This window comes from Vulpes vulpes, chromosome 8 (genome assembly GCF_048418805.1).
Source record: "Vulpes vulpes isolate BD-2025 chromosome 8, VulVul3, whole genome shotgun sequence".
NCBI classification, from domain to species: Eukaryota; Metazoa; Chordata; class Mammalia; order Carnivora; family Canidae; genus Vulpes; species Vulpes vulpes.
In genome coordinates this window covers 5562963-5576675 of record NC_132787.1, presented here as the reverse complement: position 1 = coordinate 5576675, position 13713 = coordinate 5562963, and the positions used below count along the sequence as shown (strand labels likewise).

The 13713-nt window shown below is 58.7% G+C and overlaps 1 protein-coding gene across 7 annotated transcripts in view; it reads right to left on the bottom strand.

Annotated features, from left to right (window-relative positions):
- Nucleotides 1-13713, bottom strand: part of KMT2D (lysine methyltransferase 2D) — a 39224-nt gene that overhangs the window by 7995 nt on the left and 17516 nt on the right. For 4 of the 7 annotated variants that reach the window (XM_072765387.1, XM_026000240.2, XM_072765388.1 and 1 more), the window contains exons 29-48: nucleotides 13401-13642; nucleotides 13230-13303; nucleotides 12973-13023; nucleotides 11035-12846; nucleotides 10735-10917; nucleotides 10523-10659; nucleotides 8395-10301; nucleotides 6868-6991; nucleotides 6634-6718; nucleotides 6464-6530; nucleotides 6118-6350; nucleotides 3184-6018; nucleotides 2909-3049; nucleotides 2619-2786; nucleotides 2303-2462; nucleotides 1609-1684; nucleotides 1263-1438; nucleotides 1035-1165; nucleotides 256-388; nucleotides 51-178 (exon numbers count right to left, since the gene is read on the bottom strand). In XM_072765387.1, coding sequence (XP_072621488.1) covers nucleotides 51-178; nucleotides 256-388; nucleotides 1035-1165; nucleotides 1263-1438; nucleotides 1609-1684; nucleotides 2303-2462; nucleotides 2619-2786; nucleotides 2909-3049; nucleotides 3184-6018; nucleotides 6118-6350; nucleotides 6464-6530; nucleotides 6634-6718; nucleotides 6868-6991; nucleotides 8395-10301; nucleotides 10523-10659; nucleotides 10735-10917; nucleotides 11035-12846; nucleotides 12973-13023; nucleotides 13230-13303; nucleotides 13401-13642 — 8863 coding nt within the window. The remainder of the gene's footprint in view (nucleotides 1-50; nucleotides 179-255; nucleotides 389-1034; nucleotides 1166-1262; nucleotides 1439-1608; nucleotides 1685-2302; nucleotides 2463-2618; nucleotides 2787-2908; nucleotides 3050-3183; nucleotides 6019-6117; nucleotides 6351-6463; nucleotides 6531-6633; nucleotides 6719-6867; nucleotides 6992-8394; nucleotides 10302-10522; nucleotides 10660-10734; nucleotides 10918-11034; nucleotides 12847-12972; nucleotides 13024-13229; nucleotides 13304-13400; nucleotides 13643-13713) is intronic. The other 3 variants (XM_072765390.1, XM_072765391.1, XM_072765389.1) reach the window with 3 other exon arrangements.

The window sequence follows — 13713 nt, the reverse complement described above, 5'->3', positions numbered from 1 at the left end:
CTGCCTTCTTGCCCTAGCGACACCCACCCTCTTTTCTCCCCCAGACCCACCTGTTTCAGGAGGCTCAGGATGTCTAGCTGGCTCTTGAGGGTATAGCCAGGCAACACTGCATCAAACTGTTTCAGCCAATCAGGGCCAGCTTCCGGGCTCTTGCCTCCCAGACCCTTTTCTTTCCCTCCTGCAGGAAGGAAGGGGTCAGAACCTCCCACCAGAATCACTCCCTGCAGTCCCAAGGAGATTTCCTGCCAAACTCACCAGGGCCCTCAGCTTCCCCCTTCTTAGGCTCAATGCCTGCCCGGGCAGGGCTCTCTGGGAACAGCACCTCATAGGAGTTGGGGATCTTCATGCTTAGCAGCTCTGCCACTGCCACCATCACACCATTCAGGTTCTGCCAGGGCAGGGAAGGGGACGGGAGGACCATGTCGGCAGTGTGGAGCAGGCGCTGCCACCAATGTGGTGGGGACAAGAACACCCAGAACCGCACTCCCCAAGCGGCCACTCAGTCCTGCCCTTTCACACATTTCTTTCATAGCACCTCTCCCGGACTGCTGTGGTCATTAGTGGGCGCTCCCCAAGAAGGGACCCATGCCCACCAAGTTTCAGACGGACACACACTATATTCACAACTCGGAGACTCATGATACACATTAGCAATTTACAGGATCTGAGGAGTCTTATACTAAAGAAACTTGTTTTGTGGTTTCAACTGGGGTTTCCAATTTTCTGACCACAAAACCCTGTCAACATTAAAAAAATAACAGAGTTCCACCAAACGTGACTGGGGACACGCTGTCTTGCAGCATGCCGCATTATGTGCACTCTCCTTATTTGCTGACTTGGGTCTATCACTTGACTGTGAGCCCCTTGAGGGCAGCGACCCCTCCTGCCTTATCTACCCTAATCCTGCAGCCTCCAGCCCAGGCGTTCACACACAGTAGGCCCTAGTACACAGTTCTGAGCGACTGAATTTATCCACACAAGCTCCAGGGACTGCCTTCTGACCAGGGTCCCTCCAAGGTACCCCCAGGACACACCTTGGCCGCAGCAGCAGAGACCGTCAGCATGACCGACACCTCGCTTCCTTTGCCCTTTTCCCAAGTTGTGGCAGGCAGCTTTCCAGAGGTCTCCAGGTCCAGGGCCCCATAAGGTTTGGTATCTGGGAAGACTGAAAGAGAGAGGGACCTGTGTAGGCTCCAGCTGCCTCTCTCCCCTGGGCCCTGACAACCCAGCCACACCAGGCTCCTGCTCAGAGCAGCCTCTACCTGGGATACTGGCCCGAGGAATTATGGGGATAACAGGGGAGAGAGCCCGGTCTTCCTGCTCCCACCGGCCTGAGCCCAGCTGAGGGAAACGAGGTGCCTCCTCCCCTAGGATGCTTTCGGGGGACGAAGCTGGCACAATGCTATCAGGAGAATCGCTGTCCTCGTCACTTTCCATCCTAGGGGCCAAAAAGAGACATTTGTTGGTACAGCCCTTCGGACTCCCTCTCCTGAATCTAGAAATTAGTAGATGTCATAGCCTTATCTGAAATCTGCCATTGGCCAAAAGAAAAAGTGAGGCACCCTGCCCCCCATCCCATTCTTTATCCCCATTTGTAGCCACCCCCACCTGACATCCTCAGTCTGATTGTGAGGGGGTGTAGGCAAGGCGGCCAGCAGGTCTAGACTCTTCACCTCTGAAGCATCTGAAGGGTGGGAAGGGAGAAGAAAAGTCAGGCTGGAGGCCAAAGCTGATGGGGCCTTCTCCCCCATATTTCAGGCCTAACTAGTGTAAGATCTAACTTAGCTCTCATGACTGCTGCCTGCCCACCCACCTACATACCAGGCTGGGGCAGGTGAGCTGTATTTATCGAGCCTTTCCTATGTGCCAGGCACTGGGCTTTGTTTATCAGCCTTTAACAACTCCAGCAGAGGAATATTATAACACCTATTTACAGTAAGGAAATTGGGGCCCACACAAGTCGTTCATGTTACTTAGCCATGCTAACAGCTAAATGAATATAGGAATTGGAGAATTCAAATCTAGATTTTAGTTCTATACCCACTAAAGCAAGGCTGCACCTCATAGACAAAGGCCTCATCAACACTCTTCCTGCCAACCGCCTCCTCGGTTGCGTGTGCTCTGGACTCCTTGCTTCCAACAAATCAGCCCTGAGAAGGCCCTTCCTTATTTCAGGTACATGGTCACGCGCACACACAGGACAACGTGCAATCATTCCTGTCTCAAACCCTACGAGAGGGCACACTGCCCCGGCCACCAAGTCCCACCAGAGAAGGAGAGGCCCACTCTGCTCCTGACTTACCCCTCAGCGTCCCTTCAGTATCCCGGGCAGAGGCAGCATCCTTGGGGTGCTCCCCCAGCTCTTCGGATGGAGTGACACCATTCACCATCTTCTGCTGCACCGATGGGGGTGGGGTGGGGGGCAGCGACGAGGGTGGTGTCGGCGGGTTACTCAGGTTATTCTGGGGGTGGGGTGGGGTGTTGTGTGCAAGATGGCAGAGGGAGAATGACGTAATCTCCTGGCCCCGCACGACATCAGCGATTTCCTCATTTCTCACTCCCACCTCCACCTCCCCAAGAACCTTGTCATCCCCCAAAGGTATTGCCGTTTTTCTGACCTTGGTAAGCAGCTGGGAATAGTAGTCAGGGCCAGTGGGCAGTGCCCCACTTCCAAAGGCCCCCCTCAGCTGGCACTGCCCGTTGACTGGGCAGCCACTGCCGAAGGGAGCAAAGAGGCTAAAATTGGCGGTGATGGTAGGCTCCGTTAGGGGCAGCAGGGACAGCTCCTAGGAGGGGCAAGACGACAAGGTTGGAACCTGCAGTGTGTACATCTCTGCCACTGCACAGCTGGGGGCCAGGGTGCCCCCTATCCTGGGATGGGACCAGGGGGCTGGCTCCTAGGGGTCACCTGTTTCAGCTGTTTCAGCAAGGCCTCGCTGGCCCTGACCCCGTCCTCCTTCCGCAGCTTCTTTCGGGAGCTCACCAACCTGTCGCTTGCCTTCTGTACCCGCTTGGGCTTCGGTGTCACAGGCTTCCTTGCTGCTGTATCCTAAGCCGGATAAACCCACAGTGAAGGCTGCTGTCTTCCTCGGAGCCCTCACCTCTCCTGGGTGAACCAGACCTGCTCACGCTGCCCCGGTTGCAGTCCCCACTCTATCTTCTCAATCTATCTAGAGCACTCACCTCCTTGTTGCTGGGGGTACCCTGTAGTTTCTGCTCCAGCCCAGCCAGCTTGCTGTCAATGTGCCCGTTGATCTCAGCTCGCAGCCCCTCGGGCCCCCGCCCAGTGCTGAGTTGCACATTCTTTGCCCGTAGAAGCTTCTGCAAGAGCAGATGCCCGGCCTCTGAACGGGGGCCTGCCAGCAGGAGGTGGTTGCTGGTACCTGGTGCCCCTATTGGCTCCCCGTTGGCCTCCCTCTTCACCGCCTGGGCTCCCAGGGCACATGGCTCTTCCCGAGGCTCCTGCTTGATGCTGAGATGGGGTGGCTCAGGCACTGCCTGCCCATTCACCTGCTCCAGATGCCCAGGTACCAGGCTGCTCTGCTCTGGCTTCTGGGCTTCTACTAGGCTGTCTGGAGGGTCCCAAGGTCCCAGCCCCTTGCCGAAGAACGTATCTGCAAGCTGGGCAGCAGCAGGTGAGACCCTCCCAGGAGGCAGCTCCAAGGATGGCCCCTGGGGTTTTGGGGTCCCTGGCTGGGTGGGAGGGAGCTGGGCCTCAGAAGGGAGCTGGGATGGGACCAGGGGGCTGGCTCCGGGGGGCTGTGAGGAAGGTCTCTTTGGCTCTTGGGGGCTGGATGGTGGAGGAGTGGGATGGACAGGGCCGAGAACTGGTCCTGTGGCTAAGGCTCCTTGTGGGGCGGGGAGCCGGGGTGGGCCCTGAGGTCGAAGCCCCACCCCTAGCTCCTGGAGGGGGCCTGTCTGGGATCCAGGGAAGCCCCCAAGTTGGGGCTGGCGGCCCAGGAGGCCCTGGAGGGGAGAGGGCTGGGCCCCGGGTTCCTGGTAGGGTGGGGCCTGGCGCACTGCCTGACTCTGCTGCAGTTGCCGCTGCATGAGGAGTGCCTGTAGCTGCTGCTGCTGCTGAGGGCTCAAGTGCCGCAACTGGGGGTTTTTGGCCAGGACTCCTTGGAGCTGCGCTCGAAGCTGACCCACTGTCGGCATGACTCCAGGCCCAGGCAGGCCCGGTCCAGACTGGGGGACAGATCCTGCTTTGGCAGGCTGCGGCCCGGCATTATTCTGCACTGGCCGCTCTAGTCCAAGGGGCTGTTGGGAGCCCAGAAGGTTCTGGGTCATGGTCCCAGGCTGCTCCCCTAAAGGAACAGAGGATTGGGCCAGCAGGTGGGGCATGGGTGAGGCCTCCGAGGAGGAGCCGCTGCCTGCTTGCCCATGGCTTCCCACAGTGGCTGTGTGGAGCAAGTTAACTTGCTGCTGCTGTGGCCCTGGGAGCCTCAGAGGTGGCTGCAGCTGTGCAGAGCTGGGTTGTGGCTGGGTCTGCGGCTGGACAACCAGGAGCTGTGAGTCCCCAGAGAGTGAGGGCTTCACCTCCCCAGGTTCAGTGGCTGCCGACTCAGGAACAGTCCCTAGGGCTAGCGGTGCCCCCTGATGTGTGGATGGCCCCTCCGTGGCCTCTGGAGGAAGAGCTGTCTCTACCATGCTCTGCTCCTTGCCCGTCAGCAGGACAGTGGTGCCCAGGGCTCCAGGGCTAGAAAAGTGTTGTGAGGGCTTGGCGGGCATGCCGGGGCCAAGGGGCACCTGTTGCTGTGGCTGCTGCGGCTGCTGCTGCTGTGGAGACAGTAAAGTTCGACTCTGGTTCAAGAGGCCCATCTGCTGTTGCTGCTGTTGCTGCTGCTGCTGCTGTTGCTGCTGAAATTGCTGCTGCTGCTGTTGCTGTAGCTGCTGCTGCTGCTGCTGAAACTGCTGCTGCTGCTGTAATTGCTGCTGTTGCAGTTGCTGCTGCTGTTGCTGTTGGAGCTGCTGCTGCTGTTGCTGTTGGAGCTGCTGCTGCTGCTGCTGCTGCTGCTGCTGCTGCTGGAGCTGCTGCTGCTGCTGCTGCAAGGCGGCCATGGGCTGAGTGCTGAGTTTGGGCTGCCCGCCGTGTGGCATCAGGCCCTGCTGCAGATGGGAAAGGCCTGCCATGGATCCCTGCTGTTGGTGCTGTTGCTGCTGTTGCTGCTGTTGCTGCTGCTGCTGCTGCTGGGCTGTGACCAGCCGGTGTCCCATGAGGCCCTGACCCTGCTGTGCCAGCTGGGGGGAACTCAGCACCCGGGACTGGGTCAGAAGCACCTGTCTGTGAGGACCCTGGGGGCCCAAGGCTCCAGGGTGTTGCTGCTGCTGCTGTTGCTGCAACACTGCTACCTGGGCAGGGCCCAGCATGCCCTGGGGCCCCTGGGGTGGTTGTGGGGACAGCTGTTGGACCAAGAGGCCCTGACGGCTGCTGGGAGGCAGAAGCCCCTGGGGTTTGGGACCCAGAGCCTGGTTTGCCTGTACACCCAGGCTCTGCTGCTGTTGCTGCTGGACTGCCACCTGTCCTAAGAGGTGCTGTTGCTGCTGCTGTTGCAGTTTCTGGGCTAGTTGCATGCGCTGCTGCTGGAGCTGCAGCTGCCTTTCCTGTAAAAGTCTTGAATCGGGTCCTAGGCCTCGAAGAGCCAGGTTGCCTGGGAAAAAGCCCCCTGAGGGGCCCCCCAAGGCCCCAGCTCCACCAGAGTGTTGCTGTTGCTGCTGTTGGGCCAGGGAGGTGTTGAGGAAAGGGCCACCAGGCTGTCCAGGGAGTGTCATGCCTCCTGGGGGCAGGCGAAGACCTGCAGCTTGCCCACCCGGAGGCCCCTGTGGTGGCTGCAGCCCATGGCCCGGGAGCAGCTGACCAGGGAGCTTGGTGAGTAGCCGGGGACTCTGGGAAGGGCTAAGGGCCAGCACAGCTGAGTGTTGCTGCTGCTGCTGTTGTTGCTGCTGCTGCTGCTGCTGCTGCTGCTTATTCCGATACTCTGCCATGAGATTGGTGTGCTCCTTCTGCTGCTTCCGGACCTAGCACAGGAGAATTGGGAAGTCAGCCTGGAGCCAGCCCAACCGTGCCCTCCCTCTTGTTGGGCTCCTGGTTGCCAGGCTGAAGTCTGCTTTCCGTACCTGATCCAGCTGTTTCTGGATCTTACTCTGCTGCTCCGTCACCAGCTTGAGCTTCTCGGCATCAGCCTCCGGGAACTCACGGCCAGCCTTTTTGGCAGTGCGCTGCTTGGCGCACAGAGCCTTCCGAGACTTGCGGTGCACACCAATCTGCTCCTCTAGCACCTTCAGCTGCATCTGTAGGAGCTGTTGGGTATGAAACAGCCATTCCTCATACTGCCGCTGGTCAGCCTCATCTGAGAAAAGAAACAGGGTGTCGGGACCTGCCAAAGGGAGCTCAGAATCCCTCTTCCTCAACCATCTGCCCCCAGCCACTCCCTTGCACACTCCTCCCCATCCCCATACTCACTGATCACTCCCTGGGCAAAGGTGGGCGGGTTGGGACGAGGCTGGGAGGGGTCACCAGCACTCCGCTCCTGTGGTGAGAGAAACTTGCTGAAGGGTCATTGTTCCATAGCAGGCCCTAAGCATGGCCTGACTGGAGAGGACACACGTTCCTAATCCCACCTGATCACTTACCTGGCCACTTCCAGCTGCCACATGGTTCTGCAGATCACTGCCGGGCCCCCCTGAGAGCCTCTGGGCTAGCAGGGACACTTGCTGCCTGGAGTCCGCCACAACAAAGGGGATGTGTAGGTCATGGAGAAAGTTGAAAGGCAGAGAAGTAGGACAAGTAGGGAGGGGGACAAAGAAGGAGAGGGGAAGGACTAGGAAAGGAAAAGAGCTGATCACCCCCCACCTCCCAAGTCTTACCTGTTCATACCAGGTGCCACTCCAATGCTGCCCTGAGCCATCACCTTCTTGATGCCTTTCAAAGCCACCATCTTGGCCTTTGCAATGGGATCAATGATATCTTCTGCCGCAAATTTGTCCAGATCTGGAGAGGGGAGAGCCGAATAAGCTGGATATTGGAGTCAATATTCCCCTCTATGTCTGCTGTGCCTTCCAACACCCAACACCTTGGCCTCCGCTGAACCAAGTAGGACAACGGAATGGCAAAATAAGGGTAGAAAGACCATTGTACTAGAAGCCAGGCAGCCTGGGTGACTCAGCTTTATAATTCATAGGAATGTGGTCCTGTTTTCACTTGCACAGGGCTAAGAAGAGATATTAAGTAAGGATTCGTGAGGCCAATACATCACTGTCATTTGACTTCTCTGAGCCTCAGTTTCTTCCTCTATCTGACACAGCTCATGATTCCCTACTCTGCCTATCTCATGGAACTACTGAGAGGATCAAATGTGACACAGACTATGAGTACACTGTATGACCCAGAAAACATTCTTCAAAGAAAATATTCTTAGGGCAACTAGTACAGCCCAAGAACCCAAGATGTGGGCACTGTGCCAAAGTCTTAGATGCCAGAGCTGTTTTGGGCGCGACATGCATCACCTATAGCCCACTTTCTTGCCTGCTCAGGGTCCTGGGTAAAAAAGGAGAAATAAGCAACCACCCAAAACTTAAAATCTTCCTAAAATCTCACACATTGTGTATTTCTCTACTGCTCACAAAAGTTAACTCTCAATTTTTTAAAGCACTAACCAAACTCCCTCTCCTCATACTCTGAGAGAATAGGTAAGAGGATCAGAAGGCCAGGATTCAAACTCTAGCTCTGTCAGTTGTATGAACTGGGCAAGATACTTAACCTCCAAGCCTACTTCCCTTTCTATAATTGAAGATAACAGCAGTACCTATTTAATAAATTTGTTGTAATTCAATCAGATGACGAGCGCAAAGTACATGGCAGACTCCTTAGCAAATAACAATTTAATAAATGCTACTATAATTTAAGATCTTTCTTAACCTGGCCCCACTTCTTACATGTCCAAAATTAGGGTAGTACCCACTCACTTCCCTCCATACAGAGTCCACTCCTGCCTAACCACTTCACTGCTGTCTCCAAACGTACCCACTGGCTTCCCACCAGCAGTCTCACTCAAGCCCTCGCCCCTACCTGGACTGCTTTGTCCTGCACCACTTCTCTCCCAACTCCCCATCCGCTGGTCTCGCCTCAGCTCCAGAGCCTTTGCTAATCAGGCTTCATGCATTCATTCCATTCATTCCAACATCTGAATGCCTGCTATATGCCAGGCACTATTCCTCCCTTCGCAAAAGCTCCAACACTTCTGCCTGCACTGCTAGTATGGCATTTAGCCCATGCTCTTTGAATCCCACTTCCCTTAGCTGGGGATGATTGTAGGTCCCATAGCACTAGTGTCCACTTGGTGGTAGCAGTGATCACCCCTAAATAACTAAGCTAGTGCCCCTGGCTGAAGTTACCTGTATCCGGGAAGAAGCTGTTAGCCAGTTGCTGCTGCATGGCCAGCTGCTGAGGTTTCATACACATAGAAGGTGGCATGGTACCCATGGGCTTCTGTGCCAGCACTGGCTGGGAGCTCTGCTGGGGCACCAAGCCTGCCTGCCCTCCATGCTGCCCACTTAGCATATGCCCTTGATTGGATACCATGGCCATGGATGGGGCCAGACGTTGCTGCAGGGCATGTGCTGGTGGCTGGGTGGGCATCAGTGGTTGCGCCAAGCCTGGCTGTCGGGAACCTCCAAGTCCTAGGGCAAGCTGCTGTTGGGGTCCAGACAAACTGGGAGAAGAGCCCTCGTGTGGCAAAGACATGGCCTGGGCAGGGCCTGGTGCAGACAGCAAGGAATGTTGCTGTTGTTGTTGCTGCTGCTGCTGCTGCTGCTGCTGAACAGGCTGCAGCTGTGCGGAAAGCTGCTGCTTCTTCTGCAGCTCCTTCTTCTCATGCTCCAACAGATCCTCAATGAGTAAGGGCAACTCACTGGCTACCAGCGAGCTCTCCATCTTGTCCAGCTCATCCCCAGATGCAGTATGGCCACCGGGCAAGGTCAAGGCCTCACTCTCCAGCTCAAACTTTTCCAGCAGAGAGGACCCTCCTGGGCCACTCAGCGGGCTGGGGGTCAACAGGTGAGCTGGTGGTCCTCCCGTGGCCCCAAAGGGGCCCTTCTCAGTTGTGTGCCCACTGCTGGAAAAGGGTCCTGTGCCCATCCGGGTGTCCCGGCTGCCCATAACGCTCTGACCTGGCTTCAGCCCCAGGCTTAGGGAAGTGGTAGCAGGTGCCGGCTCTACCTTGGGGGTGGTAATGGCAAACTGGCAAGGGGAAGGGTGGCGCCCACCTTCCTCCACCTTGGGCTTCACCTCTGGAAGCACTGATGCCAGACGGGGCTCAGAGGCATCAGCAGCAGGTGGAGGGCGTTCCTCAGGGCCCAAGGATACTGGCTCCACCCCCCGCAGAAGGGCCTCCCGCTCTGCCTTTTCATTGGCCGATTCCACCAGCCTTAGGTGCTCATTGAAGATGTCCTTCTTGTCCCCAGTGTCCAGCTCAGGATCAGTGTAGGCCAGTAGATCAAACTCATCCCCGTTGAGCAGGTCATCCAGGTGGGGATCATTGGTCTCCAGGTTTTCCAAGGTGCCCAGCTCATCATCTCCCTTGGCCACATCCACACCCAGGCCTAGGTGAGCAAGCTCCTCATCATCCTCTAGGGCCTTGTGGGCATCAAACTCATCGTCCAGCTCAGGATCCTCGCAGGGTAACTTCCCAGCTTCCAGGGCCAGAGGAGGAGGACGGCCAAGCTCAGTGCTTGAGGGGGGCCGGCTAACCAGCTCCAAGCTGGCGGGCAGGGAGGGACCTTTGGTGTGGGGTATTGGATGGAGGCTGTTGTTCAATTCAGGGGCCGGGGGTGCTGAGGGTTTCTGTGGGGGAAGGCCTGATACGGCTAGGCCTCGAAGCCCTTCAGGAGCCATTCGGTGGGAGTCCTCACTTACTGGGTAAAAACGGGGTCTCTGAGGGGGGCCCTGACCAGGAAATGGAGCCCCCCCAGGTCCTAGTCCCTTCTGGACATTGTGCCGCAACTCAATGAACTGGGCAGGACCAGCTGGACCAGGCACTGGCTCTCCGGGGCCAGGCAGGCGAGTGGGAAGTCCCGCCAAGGGGGAACCCAGGGCTTGGCGGCCCAGTTCAGGCCCAGGAGTTGACGGAAAGCGAGTAGACATGGCAAGTCGCATGGAAGTGGCTGCCGTTGCCTGCTGCTGTTGCTGCTGCTGCTGCTGCTGCCACAGTTGCTGCTGCTGCTGCTGCTGCTGTTGCTGTAAGGGCAGGGACCCAGGGTAGGGCGCTCGCTGATAGAAGGCTTGGGAGCCTCCCACCAGTTGCCTGGAAAAACATGCAACAGTCAGTACGATGAAATCAGGATGGAGAGCTAGAAAACAGGCTTAGGGCAGCAGGGAAGGATGGAGTTGCTGCAGTCAGAGGGAATGGGGAAGAGTTAAGTGACACGGGGACAAGGATCAGCCATGGGGAAACCAGGGGGAGCACACACAGGTGGGGAGGTCTGTTCCTTTGCTTTACTTCAAGGGAACCCCTTGGAGCCTCACCGGCTATTCACATCCAGAGAAGAAGGGGTGGCTGGTGGAGGTGGCCGGGAGAGTCGGTCATCACCAGGAAAAGCCCCTGGCCCCAGGATGGGGCCCCCCAACTTGCTTGGGGGCAGCCCCACAAGGCTGCTCTTGTCCTAGGAGAGACAGAGATAGATGAGGGGGGCCATCTTCAGGACCCTGAGCCCCTCACCCCTTGCCACTCTCCCTACCTGGGTCCCAGCGAAGGGGGTCTGGCCTCGACTCAGCTGCTCAAAGGCAGGGCTGCTGGGCTCAGCACCCCAGCTGCCCGGGGGCCCCACAGCTCCTGCAGCTGCCGCAGCTGTCTCCTTCTCCTGCCGCAGGGTGTTGCGCTGGATCTGCTGCCGAATCAGCAGCTCCCGGAGTCGCTGGCGCTGAGCAGAGAACAGAAAAGTGGGGTAAGTCCATTCTACTCTAACCACAGGGCTGGCACAGAGACAGCAAAGGTATTGTGGGGGGTGGGGGAGGTTTGCTCCAGGATGTCTACCTACCTGGCGCTGCTTCTCCAGTTCTGTTTGGCTGAGGCTGGACAGGCCTGGGTCCTGGGTACCTGGAAGTTCAGGTGCCACCAAAGAGCCGCCCATTCCAGCCCCTGGGTCTTCTCGCTTATCGACCGGAGAGGTGATGCCTGCCCGCTGTGAGGCTCCATGGGACAGGTAGGGGAGGGATCCATCGGGTGCAGGTGTGGGTAAGACTGATGGGGGGCGTAGCGGGGACAGCCCAAAGCCCTCTCCTGTGGACCCGCTGCTGGATCCCAGGGGGCTGCCCGATGGGTGGAAATTCCCTGTGGCTACTGCGTAGTTTGTGCTTTGAGGCTTGCCCAAGGTAGGGCCAGGCCCAAAATGGCTGTTGATCCCATGGGGTGGAGGGAGACCAGGCTGAGGAACAGGGGGCTTTAGGGAAGGCTCCCCTACCGCCTGAGGGAAAGTGAAACGCATGGGAGAGGGGGTGCCCACAAAAGCACCCGTCCCAGGGGACCGGGCGAAATTTGGGGGCTGTCCACTTGGGACCTTAGCATGGAGCTCACCTGTCGGCCCTGAGGGCAGGGCTGCTGGGAAGCCGCCAGCCCCCAGTGGAGTGTGGGCTAGAGGCCCAGCCTTGAAGGCAACTTCAGGGGGCTGGGGTCGGGGTGGCTTATGCAAGGGGGCAAATGGGTCACGGGACTGAGGGCGTGAGGGAGGACGGGAATAGGGGTCAGGGGACTGGAAGCGAGGGGTAACAGGGGATGGGCAAAAAGCCTCGGCAGACAAAGGACGGGGTGTTAACGGAGACTGGGAGCTGGACTGGGACTGGGGACTGGCGGGCACTCGGGAGAAAGGGTCTGAGGGCAATGAGCGAGGAGGCAGGGCACAGCAGCTCTCGGGAGGTGGGGGTTGGGGTCGAGGGGTCAATGGCGGCTGGGCATAGGGATCAGGGTAAGGGCCAGGGCGAAAGATGTCCGAGTGGCTGGGGGAAGAAGGGGCCAAAGCCTGGGCAGGGGGTGGCTCCTGGGGCCTTAGGCCCAAGCCCGGGCTCTGGGGCTCTACCTGAGATGCCCGAGGGGTCAGGGGGGCTTTGAAGACATCGGGTGCCTTTAACTCCAGGCTGCCCAGGTGGGGGCCTGAGGAAGGTGAGTCAACAAAGCCTAGGTTTGGGGGCCCGTAGCTCGGAGAGGATGCCCCAAGCTCTTCCTTCTTCACCTCTAGGGCCTTCCGAGACTCGCCAAAAGGTGGGGGCGACAGCAGGGGTTCGGCAGCCTTGCCTCCCCCTATCCCTGGGCTCTCAGGCACAGCCAGGTTGTCCAGTGAGGGGCAGCGGGGTTTGAGAAAGGGGTCAGGTGTGGAGGGCTGGTGTCGGGGGGTGCCAGGTGGGGTAGTGTGGAATTCCCCTGGCTGGCCAGTCCCAGGACGAGATGAGGCGCCCAGCGTCAGAGGCGGCGCGGGGGCCCCAGTCGGACTAGGATAGGGAGGATAGGTAGGTGGTGCCGTGGGGAAGCGAGGCTCCAGAGCGTAGGCGGGGGCCAGTCCAAAGGGGTCCTGCGAAGGCACTTGGGCGGGCACCTGGGGTGGGAGCTTGAGGAAGAGCTCACCGGGCGAGTCGGGGCCGGGCACTGTGCCCACTGGCGGCTTCAGGAACCCGTCCGCAGAGGTAGACAAGCCGGCGGGGGTTGTGGGGCTGCCAATGAAAATGGTGGGGGCAGCAGCAGGGGGCGGACTGCCCAGTGCCCCTGGCTGGGGGGGAATGCGGAGATGTAGGGCTGGTCGGTCAGTCTTACGGGCCATGTCGCCCACCTTGGTCTGCTTGTTGATCTGGCTCTCAGCCTGCTATAGGGGGGAGACCAGGCACAGAGCAGTCAGGCTGCTGTGGCAGGCCCTATGTCCCCCATACCCTCAGAGAGGCCCCCCGGCTACAGGATTTGGATGGCATGGCCCGGTCTGGCCTACACTCACCTTTTGCACCTTGTTGATGCGGTGAGCCGCCCGGTTATCTTTGGCCTTTTGCTGAGGAATACAGGACACAGCCTTAGGCCTACGACTCAGTTTCGTGCCCAGCCCCCATCCCTCATGTCACTCACTCCCTACCCAGGAGCAGATCGCTTCTGGCCCAGTCGCTTTAGGAGTGGGAAATGGAAAGAACTGAGGTGAATTTCCCAAAGACATCCTCAAGCCCCAGTTTCCACCCAGACACAGGCTCCCTGCCATCTCACCAGGTAGGGGGCTTTGTCAGCAGCTGGAACTTTTCTCCAGAGCTTCATGATTTGTTTGCAACGGCTAGACCAGTCTGGAGGGCAAAAGCATGTCGTTAGAGGAGACCTGGCATGCGAACCCTGTGCCACCGCATTACCAGGCTGTTGCCCTTGCCCCCATCCCATGGGTACCTGGGTAATCCTGCTTGAGATTGGGAAAGTTAATGTTGGCATAGAGCACAGGCGAGATGGTGGAGAGCTGGCCCAACTCCTCATCCTTCTCCCAGCGCTGAAGGCTCCGCTGGTTATAGGAGAGCCCGTCGCCCTCACCCTCCGTGGTGGGGGTGGTGGGGGTGGAGGGCGTGGTGCCCCCCGAGCCTGTCCAGGGGCTGTCTGGCTCACCGGGTTCCGGGCTAAAGAAGCCCCCGCGCTCCCTGGGGCGCAGGGGCAGAGAGTCACAGAGGGCAGGGATGCCAAGCCCCACCCCAGACAGACTGCCTGGAGC